General features: G+C 34.1%; 3 protein-coding genes across 3 annotated transcripts; all 3 read left to right on the top strand.

Annotated features, from left to right (window-relative positions):
• The first annotated feature begins 2320 nt into the window (after positions 1-2320).
• On the top strand, positions 2321-6077 carry atpaf1 (ATP synthase mitochondrial F1 complex assembly factor 1). Its single transcript, XM_084117562.1, has 9 exons — positions 2321-2536; positions 2625-2733; positions 2958-3005; positions 3101-3163; positions 3274-3324; positions 3494-3541; positions 5181-5276; positions 5355-5462; positions 5547-6077. Exons 1-9 carry the CDS (start codon positions 2328-2330, stop codon positions 5721-5723), a joined length of 909 nt encoding a protein of 302 aa, XP_083973688.1. The 5' UTR covers positions 2321-2327; the 3' UTR covers positions 5724-6077.
• Positions 6078-6876: 799 nt separating this feature from the next.
• rab3b (RAB3B, member RAS oncogene family) lies at positions 6877-12455 on the top strand. Its single transcript, XM_084116386.1, has 5 exons — positions 6877-7084; positions 7734-7958; positions 9360-9478; positions 9558-9682; positions 10349-12455. The coding sequence occupies exons 2-5, from the start codon at positions 7734-7736 to the stop codon at positions 10531-10533; spliced, it is 654 nt and encodes a 217-aa protein (XP_083972512.1). The 5' UTR covers positions 6877-7084; the 3' UTR covers positions 10534-12455.
• An 899-nt stretch (positions 12456-13354) lies between these two features.
• On the top strand, positions 13355-24381 carry nrd1b (nardilysin b (N-arginine dibasic convertase)). The gene is made up of 31 exons (XM_084116741.1): positions 13355-13473; positions 13690-13877; positions 14825-15011; positions 15083-15164; positions 15246-15399; positions 15491-15564; positions 15643-15738; positions 15827-15949; positions 16042-16099; positions 16190-16263; positions 17251-17320; positions 17541-17618; positions 17708-17828; positions 17942-18000; positions 18226-18280; positions 18382-18486; positions 18568-18691; positions 19617-19703; positions 19782-19901; positions 19986-20037; positions 20141-20291; positions 20378-20505; positions 20582-20744; positions 20828-20859; positions 21417-21555; positions 21648-21695; positions 21784-21836; positions 21923-22006; positions 22100-22307; positions 23315-23404; positions 23534-24381. The coding sequence occupies exons 2-31, from the start codon at positions 13705-13707 to the stop codon at positions 23756-23758; spliced, it is 3213 nt and encodes a 1070-aa protein (XP_083972867.1). The 5' UTR covers positions 13355-13473; positions 13690-13704; the 3' UTR covers positions 23759-24381.
• The last annotated feature ends 289 nt before the right edge of the window (positions 24382-24670 follow it).

The raw sequence follows: 24670 nt of genomic DNA, 5'->3' as shown, positions 1-24670 counted from the left end.
TAAAATTACAAATGATTTACTTTTAGCATCTGACCAAGGCTGTATCTCAATACTAGTTTTACTTGATCTTAGTGCTGCGTTCGATACTATAGATCACACAATACTCTTAGATCGACTACAAAATTATACTGGTGTTCAAGGACAAGCATTAAGTTGGTTCAGATCATACTTATCTGACCGCTACCATTTTGTCTATTTAAATGGAGAAAAATCGATCATAACTCCAGTAAACTATGGAGTGCCGCAGGGATCTGTGTTAGGCCCTCTGTTATTCTCAATATATATGCTGCCACTTGGAAATATTATAAGGAAACATGGAATTAGTTTCCATTGTTATGCTGATGACACTCAAATCTATATTTCATCACGGCCAGATGAAAACGCTAAATTATCCAAATTGACAGAGTGTGTTAAAGATATAAAAGATTGGATGACGCGCAATTTTCTTTTATTAAATCCAGACAAGACAGAGGTACTAATCATCGGTTCAAAAAAACGCCCACAAAACCTCTCACACTACAACTTTAACATAGTGGGATGTCCTGTTACTTTATCCTCTACAGTAAAAGACCTGGGTGTTATACTAGACTGCAACCTGTCTTTTGAAAATCATATTTCATATGTTACAAGAACAGCCTTTTTCCACCTTAGAAACATTGCTAAGCTACGTAACATGCTATCAGTTTCTGATGCAGAAAAATTTGTTCATGCATTCATGACCTCGAGACTAGATTACTGTAATGCTTTGTTGGCCGGTTGTCCTGCGTCCTCATTAAACAAGCTACAGTTGTTCCAAAATGCCGCCGCTAGAGTTCTTACTAGATCAAGAAAATATGATCATATAACACCAATTGTATCATCACTACATTGGTTACCTATAAAGTTCCGTATTAATTACAAGGTATTGCTACTGACTTATAAAGCCCTAAATGGCTTAGCTCCAGTCTATTTAACGGATCTTCTATCGCCCTATAATCCATATATAGGTGAAGCTGCTTTGATACAATCTGTATTGTGAAAAGCGCTATATAAATAAACTTGACTTGACTTGTGATATATATATATATATATATATATATAATTTTATTATTGAGAGATATCAAATAATCCATTCCTTAAGGTAGAAACCAATATATTTTATTCATTATTTTTAATTACATTTTTCTTGTTATAATTTACATATAATAATTTATAATATATATTAGGGCTGGGGGAATTAATGCGTTAATCTTTAAGATTAATTTGAGATGTTTAACGCGCTAAAAAAATAACGCAATTAACGCAGCACTTTTCTTTTCTTTTTTTTGTCTCGTTTTAATGATTTCCTGTTGAGGCTGCTATTGAAAAGGCCGAAAATATGCCGTCCCGCTCCTCCGTGTTCGACGATCTGGTTTCATTCTCGCGCAGCTTTCATGAGCGGGTCTTTTCTGCTCCGTGTGTGTGTGTGTGTGTCGGCGCGCTGCTGCGCTCTCTGCTCAATGTTCCGTTCTGTGTTTGCGCTGCGCATTCTGCTCTGTCGTTAACGGCCCAAACGGTCCAATCATGTACCGATCACGCACTGGAAAAGCAAAGTCCGCTCAAATAACGTGAAATTGTTAACTTCTAACTTCTAAATTGTTAACTTAGTAACTTCTGTTTGCAATAGCACTACTGAGCTGGTATAGTCATGCTGGGCAACAATGGTAAAATGACCTGCTCTGATCACATGCTCTGGTAATAGCTTTGTAGGACTATATTTTATTTTGATAATTAGTAAAAAAATAAAAATAAATCTGTTAAATTGATTATGTTGATTGATTATTGAAAAATAATAATATATTTATATATTGATGTTTAATATTATTTTAATATAGGGCTATTTTCTGTTCCTTTTTTTCCCTGTGTTGTTTAATTTAATTAGGTGATTCTAAGTTTAAATATTGATGATTACAAGCTTGGGGATTAATTGCAATTAATTAATTACAGCAAATTGTGCAATTAATTAGTTACTTTTTTTTTTAATCGATTCCCAGCCCTAAATATAATATAATATTCCTGATTCTCATATTTTGGTTTCAACATCAAACAAGGACATACTACATCAAAATGATAAGGAACCAATATATTTTATTCATATATATTTCTTGGTTCTTGTTTTTTATATAATTTAATTAAACAGAAATAATATATAATAACTATTAATAATATGCATTATATGGTTATAACTGTATAATAATAATAATATGTTTTGCGTTAGGAGCATAGGTTAGGAGACATAAAATAATCTAGGGTAGGAACTAATATATTTTGTGCATATTTTAAACGTGGTTCCGCCCGGACACTCATAGATGTTGGAGGGGGAAAAGATGGCGGCGGCCATGGTACAAATGTCATGTTTGTACCGTGGGATGTTGGCGGTCAGGGCCACTGGCATCCGACCGCTGATTCCAGGACTTGTGCCATCTCACTTCAGGGCGTTTTCCATAAAGAAAGAACCGGAGTTAGAGGAAAATCCGTATTATAATAAATATGAAGAGAAGATCAGGAAACTGCGCAGGTGAGGAGCTGTCAAATGCTGCTGATGTAGTTTCTATATAATAAAATAATGTCAAGCATTAATCTAGTTTGTACTCCTGTAACATCAGTTCAAAACCTCAAGAATATAAAGCCCGACTAGAGAAGCGCAGTGAGAAGAAGACGGAGCCGCTCGGACAGTCCAGACAAGCTGAGTTCGTGAAGTACATGGAGAAAGAGGTGATCACTGATGAGCACATTTACAGTTAATTCTACAAATGTATTAAGTGAATTAATTCTAATTTAGTAAGAATTCAAATACAAGTTGTTATGATTTAAATGAATATTTTATATATATATATATATATATATATATATATATATATATATATATATAAAACATTAGTATATAGACATATTATAATGTACAAAAACATAATTTGCTCATGTTGTCATATTTGTAGTTGGACAAACGTGGTAAAGCAGGACCTGGGGGCTTCACCAAAGATAAGGTAAGAAATCAAACCTCATTAGTATTTAATTCCATATTGTGCATTTTGATATACTTGCATTTTATTATTTGCAACCTTTTTTTGTTATTTTCTAGACGTTAGGATCTCTTCTTAACCTTGATATGGTTCAGGAGAAATCTGGATCTGAAATTGCAGAGGTAAGAAAAATATTCATAGAACGACACATATTTATTTTCAGTCTGCGCTCAACTGTAAAATAATTTGTAGAAAGATTAAATAGACCCAAACCCTTTACTTTGTTGTGCAGCTTTGGATGCAGCACTTCTCGAAGAAAGACACAATTAGTGCCGTCATACCAGTGAGTTCTGTTTTATATGTTCTCTTATCAGTCCATTAACAACTGTTTTTGCTTTTTTTCAATGCAATTCAATCTATTGTGATGAGAAGTCAAATTTTAGATCCGATTTTGTCTTCAGATCGATAATGTTTTCACCAGAGATGAATAACCTTGTAATTCTCCATTATAGGGCTCAACATTTGATATTATTTTTGGACGTGCCAAATCTTGCCCAACGGTAAGAATTTTAATACTCTGAAACAGAAAAGGTGAAGTAATTTTTTTTTTAAATGGTCAAGTAAAATGTCATACCACCAAACAATAAACCCTGCAAAATGCTAAATGGCCACTTAGTGGCAGTAGATGCTTTCAATAGTGGTTTCAAGATTGAGGATTTTCAGTGTCTTTTGAATATCTTGATCATATCTGTGGCAACCAAGAGAATATCAGAATAATGTGATATTCGGTTCCGTTAATGGTTCTCACCACAGATGGCAAAAAAAAATGGATGACATCTCTACTTCCTTCCACTGTAGAAAAATTAGGCCAAAATATCCCAGTAACAGTCGTTGACGATTACGTCATTTGGAGCCTGAGTCTACGCTGTAGTGATCCCGCTCACACCAGACTCAATCGCAAACACAGCTGTCAATCATAATATATCATCAAATAACTGGGATAACAAACTAAAACCAAACTTATTGGAAAAAACGAACACTCGAACATATGTCAGCGTGATAAGAACTACCTAAAATGACACAACCCATCTTTGGAAAAAAATAAAAATAAAATTGTTTATTTTGTCTCATGTCTCATTTGATTACATGGAGAGGGCGGGGCTTATGACTTGCACTGCAGCCAGCCACTGGGGGGCGATGGAAATGTTTTGGCTTCACTTTTCAGGACGTGTGCGGCACACATGGTTCTCACGCGTGCGTTCTTTCACCGACTGAATTCGAAATCGCCCTCATTCACTATTCCCTACATTACTCCACTAATATAGTTCACTTGAACTTGAACACTTTGCTGTTTATGATTATTTAAAGCTTTGCAAACTGGCAGCTCCAGTAGTAATGGAAAGATTTATCTTGAACTCTGTCATGGAAACTATGTATAAACCTTAATTAAACAATTTAATAATCAATTAAAAAGGAATTAATACCTGTATGATATTACGCTGTAGCCACATTGGACCAGCGGTTTGGAAAAAGCGCCATCTTCTGGTCAGACAAGGGAATTCATTCGGTGCGTCTCTCACAGTGCATTATGGGTATTTTCTAGCCGTTGAGCGTACATCGGTTGTACAGTTGTTATTGCAGTGCATTGTGGGATTGAATGAGTGCACTCGATAACATCCTCTATGGTTTCGGACACCACTACAAATGGCTGTTCCCTCAAATAGTGCCCTATTTAACGGTATAGGGGGCGATTTTGGAGTTTCTTGCATTCATTATTCAGTGGCGTGTAATGCTGCTAATGAATCTACAGTGTGAAACAGATAATGAATAACTGTTATGAAATGGTTCTTTTTAGTGAATGAAAAACATACTTACTAATTTAGTTAGTTAGTAATGAAGCGGTTCTTTTTAGTTAATGAAACGTACAATGTAACCAGTGTATGAGGGAATGACTTATGAGTTGGTTATTCGCAGCATGACTAGTCGTTCAATTCTCAAATTAATTACATCAGTAGTCTGATTATGAGTATTTTAATATGTAATATATATAATCGAATTACAAGTACTTAATTTTTGTAATCTGATTACATTATACAGATTACATGTAATCAATTACTACCCAGCACTGCTCACCAGCATTTATATTGGCTTAAACTGAAATCCACTCAGTATTTATGAATTTTGTCAATCTTTGTGCAGTTTCTGTACGCTCTACCCCAGAGGGAGGGTTATGAGTTTTTTGTCGGCCAGTGGGCTGGTCATGAGATGCACTTCACATCTTTAATCAATGTTCAGGTATTATATTTTTAAATCTTTTAATATAAATTCCACACTGTTTTCTGGTTTAGGTACTAAAAATGGTTTCTATTTCAGACTATGGGAGAAAATGCACCCAGCCAGCTTATTTTATACCACTATACAGACCTACAGAAGGACAAAGGCATCGTGCTGATGACCGCTGAGATGGATAACAAATTTGTGGTAAGTTCAATGAAGTTACTAAGTAAAACAAAAAGCTAACTATGTAAATTAATTATTTTGGTTTTTTTTGCAAACCTCTTTCAGACTGTCCACCAGGCACAGTGCTTGGCCAATCAGGTGCAGCTGTTTTACGGATCGCAACGGCTTGAGACTTTCCGATTGGTCGAGAACTTCAACCACCAACCAGAAGAGTTTAAACACATGTCTGTGATAGCAGAACTAGAACAGAGTGGTATTGAACCAGCAGTCACTACAAACTAATCCTATGGCATTAAATATGGTGTTGCTTAATGTGGACTGTCGCCTTGGGAAAGAAACGCTCTGTAACTGAGTCCCATGAGAGTCTCTGCAGCCAGATAAGAAGATATGTGTTGTCTTTCAGCATTTGTGAGATAAACAGACATGTCAACAGACAAAATACTGACACAAAATACTGTACTCTTCTGTGTTTATGATTATTTTGTGCTTAAAATACAAAAAGGAAGCTTATTATTAGGATGCCTTTAAGGTGCCATAGATATGGTATGTCTCCCACAAAAATAAGTAATCTTTACTACATATTTATGGATCCACTGTGTGGTATTATTCATAATAAAACTTCACATTTTGGCAGTACCTAATTCTTTTTCACATATCATTACGGTAACCCTTTAATTATTTGAACACTTATGGCACGCATAAAAATCAGAAAACAAAATATAAAAGTGACATGTAGTGAAATGATGCTTCATTTTGTCTTTTAATTTGCTGATGAATTTTAACCAAATTATTAGTTATTTTTAGTGAATTTAAGAAGTTCGCAATAATGTTTCAAAAAGGTTTGACTTCATTTTGAACTGTTTAAGAAATAGTGTACAAAAGGCTGTGCTAAATTGTGAATAAGCTTGCCCTGCTTTACATTGCCTAATAAAAATGTTAATTCATGAAATGTCATCCTTCCGCTAGAAGATATAGTTCCTGACAGAACGTCGCTGTGAGTTCTGCGCATTGATATGGTGCACAACTTTATCGTTTCGTGCGGTTTCGTGTCATAAACAGTTTTTTTGTTTGTTTGTTTTTTTTCGCAGGTGAAATCCGGTTATTTCAATAAGATTTCACTCCATCTGGCATCATTTCGCTTGAGGGCGAAAAAAAATCTCCACAAACTTCGCAAAAGAAGTAGCGCGAATTCCGCGACAACCCCAAAAAAGCTGATTGTTTTGAAAGTGATATTTTATCATTTTAAAACTTTTTTGGGAAAAGTGTGCTCTTACCTTTTTATAATTAATTTTATTTTGTTGTTGCCGGGGTTTTATATTTTTTCTGTCTAATGTAGTGACATTAAAAGTGTCACTGTAAGCTGAATATGAATCGTTTAGCCTACATTCAGCGTTGTAAACGCAGGTTAATTGTCGCTAATGCCCCACCCTACTGTACACAGCGCCCTTTCAAATAAACCCGATGATAACTATCCATTTAACCGCTTACATTCGCTAGGCTATACGCGTTAACACGAGCGTTAAGCAGGCGTTTTGTGCGCGTTAACAGGCGAGTCAGTGAAGACGCGTCGTCAGGTGCTGCAGCGTCCATAAACGCCCACCTAGAACAGCACCAGACGAGATAGAGCAACGCTTACATCCGAGGTGAGCATCTCCATCATATGCCATTGATTCATTGACGGGTGCTTGTCATTTATGGATGTTTGTCGGTGAATGTCGTCCGTCAAGATGTCGTTATTGTCTCAATGACAGTTGTGAATGAGCTCGTGTGTTTACAGTACATGGTCAAAATAACATCCTCTGATTATGCAATGATATTTATGCTTGTGAATGACTATAGCTGAAAAAAATCACTTGTATTTGGACCTGTTATGTTGATTCTGTGACGCTTTAACGATGCTCTCGCCAAACAAACCAGTGTAAAATGAGATGAAGGCTCGAAATTATGCATTGGCTTATGCATCATCAAGACTTGTTTTGATGATACATAGACCACACAGCTGGTGGTCCTGTTTTTTAAATGTATTTTATTTTTAGTAGATGCTACTGCATCTCAGTAACAGGGCTGACACCAGTCTTTATTCTTGTCTTACCATGTTTATGTATGTGTGTGTTTGTGTATATATTTCTATATATATATATATATATAGGCTATATATACACACACACACACATAGGCATGATTTGTTTTGCTCACACCATTTTCAGTATTCACTATTAGTAACAGGGTTGATGCAGTCTCGACTCCTGCTTAAACCTTTACCTGTATTTATACTTTTGTCCGTGTTCACAGATGGCAAAAGCAGACCAACGCTTTGGGCAGAGAGATGGATCTGATCAGAACTTTGACTACATGTTCAAACTCCTGATCATTGGCAACAGCAGTGTAGGAAAAACCAGCTTTTTATTCAGATATGCAGATGACTCCTTTAGCAACTCTTTTGTCAGCACAGTCGGCATCGACTTTAAGGTGAAGACCGTTTACAGGAACGAAAAGAGAGTGAAGCTCCAAATATGGGTGAGTGCTGTAGCAGGTTTATTGGTGTAATTAAATCCCTAATATTGCATGAATCATGCAATATGTGAATGAAAATGATGATATTTTTAGCCCCAGATTGTTTGTTGTTCTAATGTGATTGGCTGGCATCGTTAAACGCAAACCAGCTGCATCCATCCTCTTCCTTCCACATTCACCTTCTATCAGCCTGTGATTGAGAGCCATCTTTTACTGGAGGAAAAGAAAGCAAGCGCCTTCTCCCCACCCCCCCACACCCCACATGCATCATCGATGCTGGTTGTCATGGAAGCAGCACTCCATACTGCTCCTCCCTGGCAGAGAGAGATCCTCATAGCCAATTAAAGCGGCCCCTGAGGGTAAGGGGGCGGGCAGAGTTTTCGAAAGCACACGAGCGCCGGGGTGACAAGTATGACACAGCCACAATGTGTGATCATTCATAATCTGGGCGTATTGATCACAAGGTCTTAAAAATAGGCTCTCATTCAAAACAGCTGCAGGGAAACTGGCACCAAGTCGAACCAAACAAAATGGGCTTTGAATAATCAAGGGCCCAAAATAGAGAAATTACAACCTTTCATTTAGTTTGTCCTCCACATGCTTGATAGCTATTGCATTCATGGAGCACTGAAGGTCATGATACGTCACACTGTTAAAAATAAAATGCCACCAAGGTCTGTAGTGAGATTAAATTAATAATTTAATTTAAAAATATATATATAATAAATTAAGATTAATTTACCATTTATTTTTTATATATTTGTAGATTAAATAAAAAATAATAATAGGTAATAATCTCAATAATAAATTGAGATTAGTTTGCAATGAGATAACTGTAGCCTATTAATTTTTACATTTTTCTGAATAAATCAAAATAATGAAAATAATTGGAATGATTAAAAAATAATACAATTAGTTTGTAGATAACCAATACACAAAATATTTTTATTTTTAATTTTACGCACATTTAATATATTAAGAAGCCACACAATTTAAGGGTGTTGTAGGTGGTTGCCAGGGTGTTGCTATGTTATATTCTGGTCTCTAAAGGGCCACAAAGGATATCACAATGATAGCTATAACGCTGAAATTTGAATAATTGTTCTAATTCTTTGAATATTTGAGACCTTCTACGAGAAGTACACCCCACAACTATAATGATAACGACACACTGAAATTTAATCATTTGAAGAAAAAAAATCCAGCTGATGAATGATAAAAACATTGACAGCCAATCAGAATCCGAAGAGCTCGAGCATTTAAAGCAGCTGAAGACAGAACGACAGAAGTGTTATTGTCCGTCTGTGTGAATGCTAATATAGTTATTGTTGTAGTTATCTTTACAGTTATAGTTCTTTGTGTGAATGGCCTTAAATCTATGGGCTTTTTCTGTGTTGTCTATAGGATACAGCTGGACAGGAGCGGTATAGAACTATTACTACAGCTTACTACAGAGGAGCCATGGGCTTCATCCTTATGTACGACATCACAAATGAAGAGTCCTTCAATGCAGTGCAGGACTGGTGAGCAGTTTTAATCCAGAAATCCATTTGTTTTTGTCCATAATGCACTGATATGCCATAAATGACCATTTCCTTTCAGGGCAACACAGATTAAGACCTATTCATGGGATAACGCTCAGGTTATATTAGTGGGGAACAAATGTGACATGGATGAGGAGAGGGTGGTGCCTTCTGAGAAGGGGAAACACTTGGCCGACCAGTTAGGTAAGTTATGTGCCCAATCTTTAAAGGAGACCTATTATGTCATTTTTCAAAGTCTTGATTTTGTTTTTGGGGTCGGCTAGAATAGGTTTACATGCTTCAATATTCAAAAAATCATTCTTTTCACATATTTTACATTGTTGCAGCACCCAGCCTGTCACACTGTAAAAAAAAAAAGTTGCTGCCTTAAATTTCTAAGTTCAATCAACTTGAATGTTTGAGTCATTCCAACTTAAATGACATTAAACTGACTTTAAAAATGAGTTGAATCTTGTATAACCTAGTTATAAAAAAGTTGAAAATTGAAGCAATGTAAAAACATATGTTGTCAACTTATTGATCGTATAATTTTTCACAGTGCAGGAACGCTCTGATTGGTCAACTGTACCTGTGTGTTGTGATTGGTCAACCGCTTCAAGCGTGTTTGGGAAATATTACAGCCCTTAACATAACCGCGGGTTTCAACACACTACTAACGCAACTCAGCTAGGCCTCGTCCCCTTGAGTGAGAATTATTAAAATGTGGAATATTATCACATGTTCGTTAACTTTGTAACTTTGCTGACCTTTTTATGCTCAAACAGCAATGTTACACACTAAAAAAAGTTAGAAAAGCATAACAGGACCCCTTTAATCTGATTCATTTTGGATTTGGATTCTTTCTCGCAGGGTTTGAGTACTACGAAGCCAGCGCCAAGGAGAACATCAACGTCAGACAAGTATTCGAGCGCTTGGTCGACATTATCTGCGTGAAGATGTCCGAGAGAGTCGATACGGATCCACCCATAGTTACCGGTGCCAAAACCACCCGACTAACCGATAAACCTCCCCAGCTACCTCAGAATTGTTGCTGATTTCTCTCTCTACTCATATGCCAACCTATCAGCAGCGGATCCGATGTCGTCTGGTTTAACGTTCTGTTGTATGCCGATCGGAACCGACCTGGGGTGCGTTTCCTGCGCAAACAACGTAACTCACTGCTTAACCACTTTAGTATGATGCATCGTTAGAGAAATTAACTAGTTAGTCACAAATATTTCCTGAAATCATTGTAACATGGTTGCACTTCCATTGTTTGAGCAATGTTGGGTCAACAATATAGGAAATGTGTGACGTCACACACAGGTAGTGGAGAAATAACTTCTGCTAATGAATCGATTTAACATCGCTATTGATGTCAGATTATCATAAACACAATTTTGTAATTGCCGTACATTTCATTCAGTCAGGAACTTTCCCACAACGTAATTTTTCTCAGAGATGCTACACTGTAAAAAAAAAGAAAAAGTTGCTGCCTTAAATTTTTAAGTACAATCAACTTGGATGTTTAAGTCATTTCAACTTAAATTACATTAAACTGACGAGTTGAATCTTGTATAACTTGAAAATTGCTTAACTTATTTTGATGAGGTAAAGCAATGTAAAAACATATGTTGTTATAACATTGATCATATCTTTTTTTTTTTACAGTGTACAAACATTGCATCTGAGGACCACTTAAATATTTTTGTTCCCTTCATTTGATGTTTGATTCATCGCGGGTTCCCTCTTCATAATCCAAGTTTCCCTTGCGCGTTTATGCACAAGCACACATCAAAAGCTAAAGCGCTAAAATAAATAGAATTAAATGTACATGCATTTAAATTTCATACTAACAAGAAACTATGCTTCAAGCCGCAAGTCGAGAGCTGTAGCTCTAAATTCACAAAGTTGAGTTGCTTCGTTAAACAATGTTGGTAAACGATGGAACTTGCGACTACAGTTGGCTAACGATTGCGTTCGGGAAACACACCCCTGTTTGTTTGTAGCTGTCAAACATGTGAAGTAGTTCAGTAATAATAGTACACTTCTACCCTAATCAGTCCATAGGAAACTTAACGCAGGGACTAGAGCAAAGCACAAAAACTACTACTTGGCTCTCAGAACTTCAGTGCTCACTGCCGAAACTAGATTTAAAACGCAATCTGTGGTGGCACAATCTCGCTAATTTTATGAATTATATATTTAATGTAGTACTTTAATGGAGGTAAAATGGTGGATAATCTGTTAAAAGGCACAAAAATAAACTCCGACTTTTGCAAAATGGCCATTATGCAAAATTGAGTTTTCAGGGTGGTTTCGATTCTCTGATCTGATTGGATCAGAAGCAGATGCACATTGTATGTTGGACTCCATCTATTAACTGCTGGCACAGTATGTTTTGAGAATATAAGCACTTGTTTAAGCTATCTTCATGTTGAGAGGAAAGAAATTATTAGATACGCAAAATAAAATTCATGTCTTGCACAAAAATACGACATTAAATTCACGTTAAACTTAGTATTGCCAGAAACCACATGTTACTGTTGTGTAATAATAGACTGAACACAATCAGCACATTTCATAGTCAGGCGTTGTTACAAAAAGATATGATTCTTCACTCAAATCCTCAAGAAGAAAGTCGAGATTCATCGTGAACTTGTGCCAGGATGTTTATATTTCAGAAACCTGTAGCAAATCCTTGTGGGTTCGTGTATGTATTATCTACCTTGGTTTTTTATCAAGTGATGTATGAGTGTTTTATGTAATTATAGTCGAAATTATTCCAAATGAGATATCCCCCCCGAGTAGATATTTATTTTTATGCTGCTGGAATATATAGTTGTACCTTTGCTGTCAGTGTATTTTGATTTGTAGACAATTTGCACTGGGGCGTACAGTGATTGTACAGTTGTGAATGTTACTTTTAGATGCAATTTGTAACAATAAAAGCACAAATCACATATAGTAATGCTAATATTTATGTACTGCGTCTGTCATTGAATGTGATGCTGATGGCCAGTATATTGAGGATACTATAGTATATAGACTATATATGATAGCAAACAAAAATTGCTGAAATTAAACTTATTTGACACTATATTTACTTAAAAGTCACAAAAGACAAGTTACTTATCCTTATTTTTCACACAGTGTTAAAAGATTAAACAACCTTAAAGGGATAGTTCACCCAAAAATGAAAATTCTGTGATCATTTACTCTCCCTCAAGTTGTTCCAAACCTGTATGACTTTCTTTCTTCGGCTGAACACAAAAGAAGATATTTTGAAGAAAGTCGGTAACCAAATGTCTGATGGACCCCATTGACTTCCATAGTAGAAAAAAAAAAAAAAAATACTATGGAAGTCAATGGGGACCAGCAACTGTTTAATTACCAACCTTCTTTAAAATATCTTATTTTGTGTGTAGCAGAAGAAAGAAAGCCATACAGGTTTGGAACAACTTGAGGGAGAGTAAATGATCACAGAATTTTCATTTTTGGGTGAACTATCCCTTTAATTCATGGTCTTATATTAAACAACAAATATTTGTCTGTTATTTTGTTATTTGAATTTCTGTAGCAGTGTTATTAGTATTTATTAATATTGCACTGTATAAAATTTTAGTACTTTTATGTGATTGTCATTTTTTTATTCTTATTTTTTTACTTAATTTTATTTCCCTTTCAATTTTAGTATTTCAGTGCTAAAGTAAATGTAAGTTTTTCAAGTTTTTTTTATTTTAATTCAATGATTTTTAGGTTTACTTTTAGTCAAGAACAACAGCTCTGTTCTGAACCAGATCAACCGGTTTCTAAATCAAATGCTTATAAATATTTAATTTTTCACAGCGCCGGTCGCTGGACCAATCACATTGGTTCTTGTTTTTTATGCCACGGTGTATCAGCCAATGAGATTTCGGTGTGTTAGATGTTCTCAACATGAGCGTTAACGGCGCAACATCCGATCCGTAATCCATTCGACAACAGAAAGGAAGGTAATATGTTACTTAATTGTATTCAGAAGTTTAATTATTGAAACGTTTTTTTAGTGTTGTGTTGTCTTAACGCAAGTCCTGAAAGGGATTAGTAGCTACTGGAGTTTTGATACAGAAGATGACGTAAAGTGTATTCGTGACAGGTGTCAATCATGTTAAATGAAACTGCGCGTCTGCTCTTGAACACTAATAATAAGTGTGGTTTGTCACACGCAGAGTGTTTGAGTCAAAATGCCCCGAACTTCCAGTGGAACTTCCAGTGGACCTGCCAGTGAAGTGTCCGGTCCAGAGTGCGGAGAACCTCCACCAGCTCGAACTGAACCACCAGTCTCCCTCTCCCAGCCAGAGTCTGATCAAAGTGACCCGAGAATAATCAAATCACCAAACGACCCGAAAAAATACAGGTAACAAGACATTTTATGCTCTATCTATGGTAAAAATATCAACAACAACAATAATAATGTATGAATGTTTATATATATATATATATATATATATATATATATATATATATATATATATGGTAAATAGATTGAATAAAATAATAATAGTGATTAATAACAACAACTGTCATATTCATACTATCAGTCTTTATATTATTAATAATAATAATAATAATAATAATACATTTATAAATATACTTTTATTTTTCACATATATATTGTATCATTGTTATTAGTAAATATTATATAAAAAATATTTAAACCATTATTGAATAAATCTGATTTATTATGGATATTAGTTTATTTATTTTATTTATATTTGCATTATATTATCAAATTTATATTTAAAATAAAATTATGCATTTTGAAAAAATATATGATTATTGTCTTATTTATAATTTAATAATTCAATAATATTATATATAATATTAATATTGATAATATTATAATATATATTAATAATATTTATATTATTTTACAGCATATAAAATAAAATATTATTTTATAAATTTTTATTTTATTTATTTAAAATTATTATATCAAGTGTATTTTTTAAATTAAATTTATGAAATTGTTAAAAATTGTTGTCATTTTATTTTTATTAATAATATTTGTTTTACATCAATTAAATGTTATAAAATAAATTAAATAACAATTTAAATGAAAATAAATGGATTTTTGAAAAATAAAATATTAAAAACTTGTTTTGTTTTTATTCGTTTTTATTTATTATATTTGTATTTATTCATATTATCACATTTATTTTTTGAAATAAAATGTATTTAAATGTTTTTTTTGTCATTAAAAAAAAAAATATATTTTTTTATAATAACACATCTCTAATTTATAAATATATATATTTTTTTAATGGTTCTTTTTCTGACTAGAAGTAATTAAACCTTTTCCAGGTACATTGAGCTGAGCAATGGACTCAAAGTGCTACTCATATCAGACCTCACCCAATCAGAGAGTGGCAAAGAGCCGGCTGACGAAGAAGAGGAAGAGAATGTTGACAGTGAGAGTGCCGATGAAGACAGGAATGACGTGAATAAATGCAGTGAAGCGAGGAAGAAGAATTGCCGTTCAGAGAAACAGGTGACTGTCAGTTTTTACAGTTACTTCATTTATAAATAGATATATACCCAACATGTTATATCTTCCCTCAGTCCGCAGCTGCGCTCTGTATCAGCGTGGGAAGCTTCAGTGACCCTGCGGATCTACCTGGTCTTGCCCATTTCCTCGAACACAGTGCGTTGATTGACAGCAAGGGGTCATTTATTTTATTCTTACCTTTTTATTTCCTTTATATTCACATTGTTATTTTTCCAGTGGTCTTCATGGGCAGTGAGAAGTATCCGGACGAAAATGGCTTTGATGCTTTCCTGAAAAAACACGGAGGAAGTGACAACGCCTCCACGGACTGCGAGCGGACCATCTTCCAATTTGATGTTCAGAGGAAATGCTTCAAAGAAGCACTGGATCGGTGAGCTAAATATTCAATTATCAATCACATATTCGTTATTTTAGGGTGAACTGCCCCTTTAAAAACCTGCACTTGCATTATTTGTCCACAGGTGGGCGCAGTTTTTCATCTGCCCTCTGATGATTCCCGATGCAGTTGACAGGGAGGTGGAGGCCGTAGATAGCGGTCAGTAAAAACATGTCACAAAAACTGCACTGCTGAAGCGTATCAAAGTTAATAATGAAATGTAATTCTTTTTAACAGAGTACCAGATGGGCCGACCATTAGACTCTAACCGCAAAGAGATGCTGTTTGGAAGTTTAGCAAAAGCCAGTCATCCGATGAGCAAGTTCTTCTGGGGTCAGTCACATGTTCATAATGTTCTGAGATTATGCCAAACAATAGAATGATGGTCATGATATTTGTCCATCCCTTGATATTTCACCAGGAAATGCTCAAACACTGAAAGACGAACCCAGAGAGAAGAATATCAACACTTATGAGCGTCTGAGAGAGTTCTGGAGGAGATTTTACTCTGCTCATTACATGACGCTCACTGTGCAGTCCAGAGGCAATGAGAATAAATCATTTGTCTCTGAATTAATACAGTACTATCCTCATATTTACATCAAGGGTCTAATTTTGGACACTTTATCCTCATAGACACACTTGATACCCTGGAAGAATGGGTGCGAGAGATCTTTATTAAGATCCCAAACAAGTACGTATGCTAAACAGTCATATTTCTTGCCATTTGTCACCCAGGATTTATTTTAATGTCATTTTTTTCTTTTCTTTTTTTCCCCCACAGTGGCCAGCCACGGGTGAATTTTTCAGACCTTCAGGATCCATTTGATACCCCAGATTTCAACAAGCTTTACCGAGGTAGCGTTGGATTTCAGATTGTATTTTTTGCGTCAGTTAGGTTACCTAGAATCTTTTTAAAAAGCTACATTGAACCTTAATTGAATGTAATATTATAAGTTTTAATTTAGTATGTAATTTAACTTAATATTTAATTTAAATATGAAATATTTATTTACATAAAAAAAAAAATGTAATAAAACTAAATTAAATATTAAATATAAATCATGCAATTTTAATATTGTTTTTGTTTATAATTATAATATTAATATTATCAATCTATATTACTAATTAATATGACAACAATAATGCTTTATATTATTATTATTATGAAAACATTTTTAAATAAATCTTTTAAAGTAAATGGTTATTTTGTTTGATAAAATAAATTACTATTGTTTTTATTTTATTATTATTATTATTATTATTATAAGTTGTAGTAGTAATAAAAGCATATTGATATACATTTCATAAAGTAAATAATTTGTTATTATTAGTTTTTATGGTATTTATATTTAAAGATATTATCAAAGGTATATTTGAAAATAAAATAACATTGTTGTTTTTATTTACTATTTAATATTTATTTAATAATAAGTGGAATATAATAAAAGCATATTTTAATAAATTTAATAAATCATTTAGATTTTTTTATATTTAAAATTATATAATATAATATTATTATATTATATTAAATAATATTATATAATAGTTTTATAAAAAATAATTATTAAAACTAAATTAAATATTTAAAACATTATTTATATTTACAATTACATTTTAATATAATATACCTTATAATATTTATATACATTTATTTAAATAATAAAATTAAACAATTTATTTGAATCACTTGTGTTTAATTTAATGCTAACTGTTGAACAACATACGGAGTTCATACTGAATATCATTATTCATGATTCATTGCCTCCCAGATCTAGGCCTACTCATGTGTTGGTGAATTTAATTGAGCATTTGGAAGCTTTGATAACTAAGTGTCATTTTCAGTGGTGCCAGTGAGAAAGGTTCATGCGCTGACCATCAGCTGGGCTCTTCCACCTCAGGGCAAACATTACAGGTCAGTAACACATCCTGACAGCTGTCAAAATCTATCCACCATGTGAAAGTGTTTTACCCTGCTGAGGTCAAGATAGCGACGTATACTCTGCTTAAAAGACCAGCATGGGACACTGGTGGCCACCAAGCTTCTTAACCAGGACATAATGGCTTAATAGTACAAGTTTGCATTAGGCTGATGGCAATAAAGAGTGTTTGTTTTTGTACATGTTGGGATATAGAGTGAAACCCCTGCATTACATTTCCTGGCTGATTGGTCATGAAGGAGCTGGAAGTGTATTGTCTTTACTCAGAAAGAAGTGAGTTTGACTTTCTGTTTTTTGACTGTTCATCACTAATGAATCAGTTTGAATCAAATGAGATGAAATGAAATGCTCTGTATCTGAAGGTGCTGGGCTATCGGTCTGTTCGGAGGAAACAGTGAGACGGGTTTCGACCAGAACACCACCTACTCCATCTTCAGCGTTTCAGTCACCCTGAGCGACGAGGGCTTCCAGAACTTCTTCCAGGTCTGAAAAACCCTTCGTGTTGGCTCAATGAAGTCCTCAGTTGTTTTTCTGTGGTGTGAATCCTTTTATTCCTCATTATATCTTAATAATGAAATGTTTTATTGTTGTTGTAGGTCATTCATACAATCTTCCAGTATCTGAAGATGCTTCAGTCTATTGGACCTCAGCAGAGGTGAGCAGCGGATCATTAAAACCTTCTGCTTTAAAAAATTAGAAAAGGATTTCACAGCCTGATGCTGAATATGAAATCCTTTTTACTGTAAAAGTGGTTCTTGAGAAGAAGAAAATATCTGTAGAACCTTTATTTTTAAGAGTTGGTTTAGATAATGTCCTTCAATCCTGTTGGTTTTGTTAAATACAAAAACCTCAATATTCTCTTGGTTATGTGTTTTCTCAGAATCTATGAGGAAATCCAAAAGATTGAAGCCAATGAGTTTCACTATCAGGAGCAGGTGACCTGTTTTTCCCTCATTCTCTTGAGTGAAATCATCTAAATTCATAGATAGAACAGTCACAGGCCTTCAACTCTCATATTTATGTTTTTTTGTACCAGACGGAACCAATTGAGTTTGTGGCGAACATTTGTGAGAACATGCAGCTTTTCCCAAAAGAGGACTTCCTGTGTGGAGACCAGCTTATGTTTGAATACAACCCAGAGGCATGGCATTGTCTTTTGGACTAAACTAGTAATGCTAAATATTTTATGACTGCTGTTCTGATGTTTAATCTGTCATTGAAGGTCATCTCAGCTGCTTTGGCACTCTTGACCCCAGTGACGGCCAACATATTACTGCTGTCACCCAAACATGATGGTCTCTGTCCGCTAAAGGAGAAGTGGTTTGGGACGCAGTACAGTGTTGAAGGTAAACCACAACAATAGATCCTGGAAAGGTTTGGCTTTATTTTTAGGGATGCATAGACGCATAAAATTCTGGTAGATACTGTTAGATGATAACCAATATTATTAAAAGATATTAACTTCAAGTTCAACATAGTTTTGGCTAAAATCTAAATGAAAAATAATACACTGAAAAATAAACTTGCATGATGATATTCTCACAGAATTAAAATAATCTCATATAATGCAGAATAAATAAGTTGGCTGCTTTTTATATTCGTAAGATATGATATAGGCCTAATGGAAATGGAATTCAAATTATGGCTGATATAATTAATTTTATCATCAATAATTGATAAATGGACAATTTTAAGATTGTATATCATTTTGTTTAAATAAAACACACAATATATATATATATATATATATATATATATATATATATATATATATATATATTTTTACATTTTTATTTTAAATGCTTCAAGAAATTAGTGGTTGATGGATGGATGGATGGATGGATGGATGATAGTTGATGAATGGATGGAGGTATGGATGGATGGATTATAGTTGATGGATGGATGATAGTTGATGAATGGATGGATGATAGATAATTGATGGGTGGATGGACAGTGGATAGATAGATGGATAGATAGACTTACATAAAATAGTTGGTTGTGTCATAAATATATAAATGAAATGGAAAAAGAAATAAATCTACAGTATATGAATACTAACTAGGTGTTTTTTTTATGTGGCACAAATAAATAAAATATTCATTAATCTATATCTATACCTTATGATCTAAATAATCTTCTAGTATCTAAAAAAAATATTGTTTATAATAAAGAATGTAAATTATAATATTGTCTGATAACCAATATGGCACCGATATATCATGCATCAGTTTATTATGTTTGCCTTAATCATGAAGTGTTATACCTACACAGATATTCCACAAGAATACAGTGACCTTTGGGCTGGAGATTTCCCGCTGAACCCTGACCTCCACCTCCCAGCTGAGAACAAGTTCATAGGTCAGTTCCCATTCCATTCACTGGAGGTTCATTCCTTTCTTTACAACAGTTCTCACCTCAGTTCTGACCCATCCACAGCCTCAGATTTCACCCTCAAAACAGCAGACTGCCCTGACACAGATTTCCCAGTCAAAATAATCGACAACGAGAGAGGCCGTCTGTGGTTCAGAAAGGACAACAAGTTTAAAATACCCAAAGGTACCTTAATACTGAGAGAAACTCAATGAGATAAACCCAATGGAATATCCGTAATTATGTCATTATGTCTGTATTTTCCGATAGCTTATGCACGCTTCCAGCTGCTCACTCCAATCATACTGGAATCTCCTAAAAAGTGAGTTGTTCCTCAACAAATTGAATTCATAATTCTCTACCAATCCTGTAAAAAGGCTCAAATTCTTTCCACATTATACATGGAGACTTTTTTTCTCTCCCAGTCTGGTCCTGTTGGATCTTTTCGTGAATATTCTGGCTCACAATCTGGCGGAGCCGGCATACGATGCAGTTGTGGCTCAGCTGGAGTACACGTTAATTCCTGGAGACCACGGCCTGTTCCTCAGACTCAAAGGATTCAACCACAAACTGCCTGTGAGTTCAATAGTGTCTCTGATTCTTATTGAATCTGTCTCTCAGATGAAATTGATTCATTTGAACAAACTAATTCATTTCTTTAGTTGCTTCTGAACCTGATCGTAGACCACCTGGCCGACTTCAGCACCACTCCAGATGTGTTTAGCATGTTCACTGAGCAGCTGAAGAAAACCTACTACACCATCCTCATTAAACCAGATCAACTTGGAAAGTGGGTAATCGCAGATTTCAAACCACCGGCGATCTCCGTTTGCATCATTCGGTCTCATCACTGTGTATTATTTCAGAGATGTGCGACTGCAGATTCTTGAGCACCGTCGTTTCTCTGTGATGCAGAGGTATGAAGCCATCATGGCGGACATCAGCGTGGCTGATCTCATGGACTTTGTGAATCGCTTTAAGGCCGAGTTACACATAGAAGGAATCATGCAAGGAAACTTCACAAGTACCGTGAGTCTTATTGACGATTTATGTCATTTTAGCAAGTGTTTACAATATAATCACTAATTCTTTTACAATTTCTGCACAAACAGGAATCCAAGGAATTTCTGCAGTATTTTGTAGAGTAAGTTGTCTGCTTTTTAAATTTGTTAGATGTAAATATAAAAGAAATAGAGTATAATTGAATTATTTGATGTTATATAATATTGCCAATAATGGTAATGTGTTACATGTAATGCGTGTTACATTACATGGTTACTTTTTGGACATAAAATAACAAAATGAAATCACTTTTTATTTATTCACAATAATTACAAAATTCTACTTACAAATAGTTAATTTGATATATTTTATAAAATAATTTTTTTGTTAATGTTGAGGTAGCGTGTTACATGTAATGCGTGTTACGTTATCAGGTTACTTTTTGGACATAAAATAACTAAATGAAATCACTTTTTTAATTTGTTCACTTTAATTACAAAAAGTTCTACTTAGAAAAATGTTTATATATTTAAAATATATATTTAAGAATTACATTATGGGGGATGAGGTGCAAACGGAAGTGCAAAAAAAAAATTGGGTTAGTTACATGTAGAATTTATTGAATAATCTCTTTTTTAATTAAGTAACATTTTTATTTATTTATTTACTGACAAATACAACATCTTTGGTGTTTAACAGCAAACTTCAGTACAAAGCTCCTCCAGCTCCACTTCCTGTCCTGTTCAGAGTGGTGGAGTTACCACAGACGCACCACTTATGTAAAGTCCAGTCCCTCAACACGGCAGACGCCAACTCAGAAGTCACAGTATACCATCAGGTAGTAGTCCATGTGACTATTTCAGATCTTCTGAAATTCTTTCAGAGCTTTATGTAAGGAACATACCCAAAACATTGTTGTTGTTTTTCCAGACAGGACTGAAAAACTTGCGAGAACATACGCTGATGGAGCTGCTTGTGGTGATTTGGGCCGTCGCTTAAACTGAAAGTATATGTATCGTCCTTCTTTTTTTAATACCTAAATGCACTTTTTTTGTGTGTTTGCCAGATGCACATGGAAGAACCCTGCTTTGATTTCCTGAGGACAAAGGAAACTCTAGGGTCAGTTTTAAAGCGCCGTCCTCCAGACTGTGTTTCCATGTGTAAATCTTTCTTCTTCATCGGATCTTATTCGACTCTTCCTTCAGGTATCAGGTGTATCCCGCCTGCAGAAACACCTCCTGTGTCCTCGGCTTTTCAGTGACCGTCGAGACTCAGGCGACCAAGTTCAGGCAAGGTTTATGTGGAAAACTAGATGTTTATCTTCTAGTCCATTTCTCAATGAATATCAATAACATTTTTTTTTTTGCCATGTACTCTCATAGCACTGACTTTGTGGAAGATAAAATTGAAGCTTTTCTAGTCAGCTTTGGGGAGAAAATGGTTAACTTATCGGACGAGGCTTTTCAAACTCAAGTGAGCGCTCTGATCAAGCTGAAGGAGTGTGAAGACACGCAGCTCGGGGACGAAGTGGACAGGAACTGGTTTGAAGTGGTCACGCAGCAGTATGTCTTCGAGAGGCTCAATAAAGAAGTGAGAAATCTTTAATATTATTAATGGTACCATAGCGGTTGTCATCCAGTGTTACAGATTATCGCATCAGCCCATACTGGATAATCGGTCATGCTAATTTCCTCTATTTTTTTCATTTATCTTCCGTCACTTAAAGTTAATCATTAAAACACTAATTACATTTTTCATACTGTAAATTATAATGTGATGCCTTGATTCACGCATTGAAAATGACTGATTTTAGTTTTCAGTGTTTTATTTTTTTAATTATTTGGATAAAAATTTAATTTATTACAGTTTATTTATTTCAAATCGCCATTTTTTTTTGTTAGTATTAATATTAATTTATTTAGTAATAGTTTTTTGTATTTATTTCAACTCTTTGTAATAAAAGATAAATAAACTAAAGCTACATAAAAAACTAAATTTAAAGCTATAGAAATATAAAAACCTAAAAACTGAAATAAAAAATTAATTTAAGCTAAATAGAAATATAAAAAACCTAAAAACTGAAACAAATAAATCTATTAAAGCCATAAAAATGTTCATTAAAGTGAAATAAATGAATTGTATAGAAATATAAAATCCCCAAAAACTAATTGAAAAAATGACAAAAGCACATAAAAAGTTACTAAAAGTTAAACTAAAATTGAAATAAAAATGGAAAAATAATATTCAAAATATTAATTACATTTATTTGTGCCTCAAAAAGATTTTTTGTTAGTTTTTTTTATTTATTTTATATATTTAATCCACGTCTCCAATGTTTTTGTTAGTCTTCATTTATTTATGCCTTAATTTTTGTAGCACATAAAATGACTAGTTTTTTATGTTTTATTTATTTGAACAAAATAATATAGAATTTTAAAACTGGCCATTTAATGGTTGTCAGATATAACATTCTCAATAGTTATAGAAAAGCTAACATTTTAATGCCGGTGCATTTCTATTCTAATTCTTTCTTCTGAATATTTGAGAATTGTATTCAGTTACATCAGTTTTCATCACATTGTTACTCTACCCGACAGATTGAAGTCCTGAAAGATGTCACCAAAGATGAACTGGTGTCTTTTTTCATGGAGCACAGGCATGCAAACAGTAGAAAACTAAGTATACATGTATGTATTTGTTTCTGTTATAATCTATTATTTAAAAAAAGGGCCTTTTGAATTTTTAAAGGGTCATTAAGACGGTCATGAATGTTGAAACTGTTGATCATCTACCAAATGACTCTATGATCCATGCAGGTGGTTGGATTCGGAGAGAAAGAGAAGGAAACCCACGGAGATGATCAATCCTGTTCTGCCCCAGAGACTCAGGATGCAGACATAAAGACGTCCTCATATGGGAATGTGTCGGAGCTGATCTTCCTCCCCGCCTCGCCCGTCCTCGCCAAAGCCACCATGATAACGGACATCCGCGCGTTCACATCTTCCCTCAATCTGCACCCCTACCATAAAATCCTCATGTAGACTGAAACACGCTCAGAATGACCCACGGCTACCTCTCTGAAAACTGTGGAAAAACACTTTCTGTCTGTCTTAATTGATTGTGTTAATGGAATAGAATAGTTCACAAAAATCTAGGTGGATGACTCAGCCGAACACAATCGGAGTTATATTAAAAAATATCCTGGCTCTTCTCAGCTTTGTAATGGCATTGAATAGTGTCATCATAGAAGTAATCCATACGACTGGTTATTGGTTATTAAATGGTTATTAAAAGCCTTCTGAAGCAAGGCCATGGGTTTTTGAAAGAAACATATCCATATTTAAAACTTTGCATTTATTCAAGTGACACATGACATAAGAACTCTGTTGTTAGAGTAATCTAGTTTTTCCATGTATTTTAGAGGACAAAAAAAATTCAAATAGCATATATACATGTATTAGATTATCAGGGATAAATATATGTGCATATCATTGATATTGCAGTCTTACTTTTTTAAAGTAAGAATAACTGTGAATGAAAATGTGGAGATGTGGAAGCAAAGACTTATGTAAAATTTGGAGGATGTGGTATTTAGTATGTTTTATTCAGCAGTCTAACAATTAAATGTTCATTTTAATAATAAAAATTGTAATTTAAAAAGTTATGTTTTTTTATGACTTTTTGTTTTTAAAAAAAGGAACAGGCTAACTGTTTGGTATTTTTTTGTATACTACTGTAGTATTAATGTTTTTTATTATTTTATTTTAATTTTAGTTGAACTTTTAGTAATTTGTTCATTTTTTTTAAATGTTCTTTTTTTTGGGGGGGGGGGGGGGTATATAACTTTATTTTATCAGTTTTAGATCTTTATATTTCTATATAGCTTTTTATAAAAAAAATTAGGGGTTTTATATTTTATTTATTTCTTTAGATTCGTTTATATGTAGCTTTAA

The sequence above is a fragment of the Abramis brama genome (genome assembly GCF_963993115.1).
Source record: "Abramis brama genome assembly, chromosome: 6".
In the NCBI taxonomy this organism is placed as follows: domain Eukaryota; kingdom Metazoa; phylum Chordata; class Actinopteri; order Cypriniformes; family Leuciscidae; genus Abramis; species Abramis brama.
This window is presented reverse-complemented; position numbering and strand designations above follow the sequence as displayed.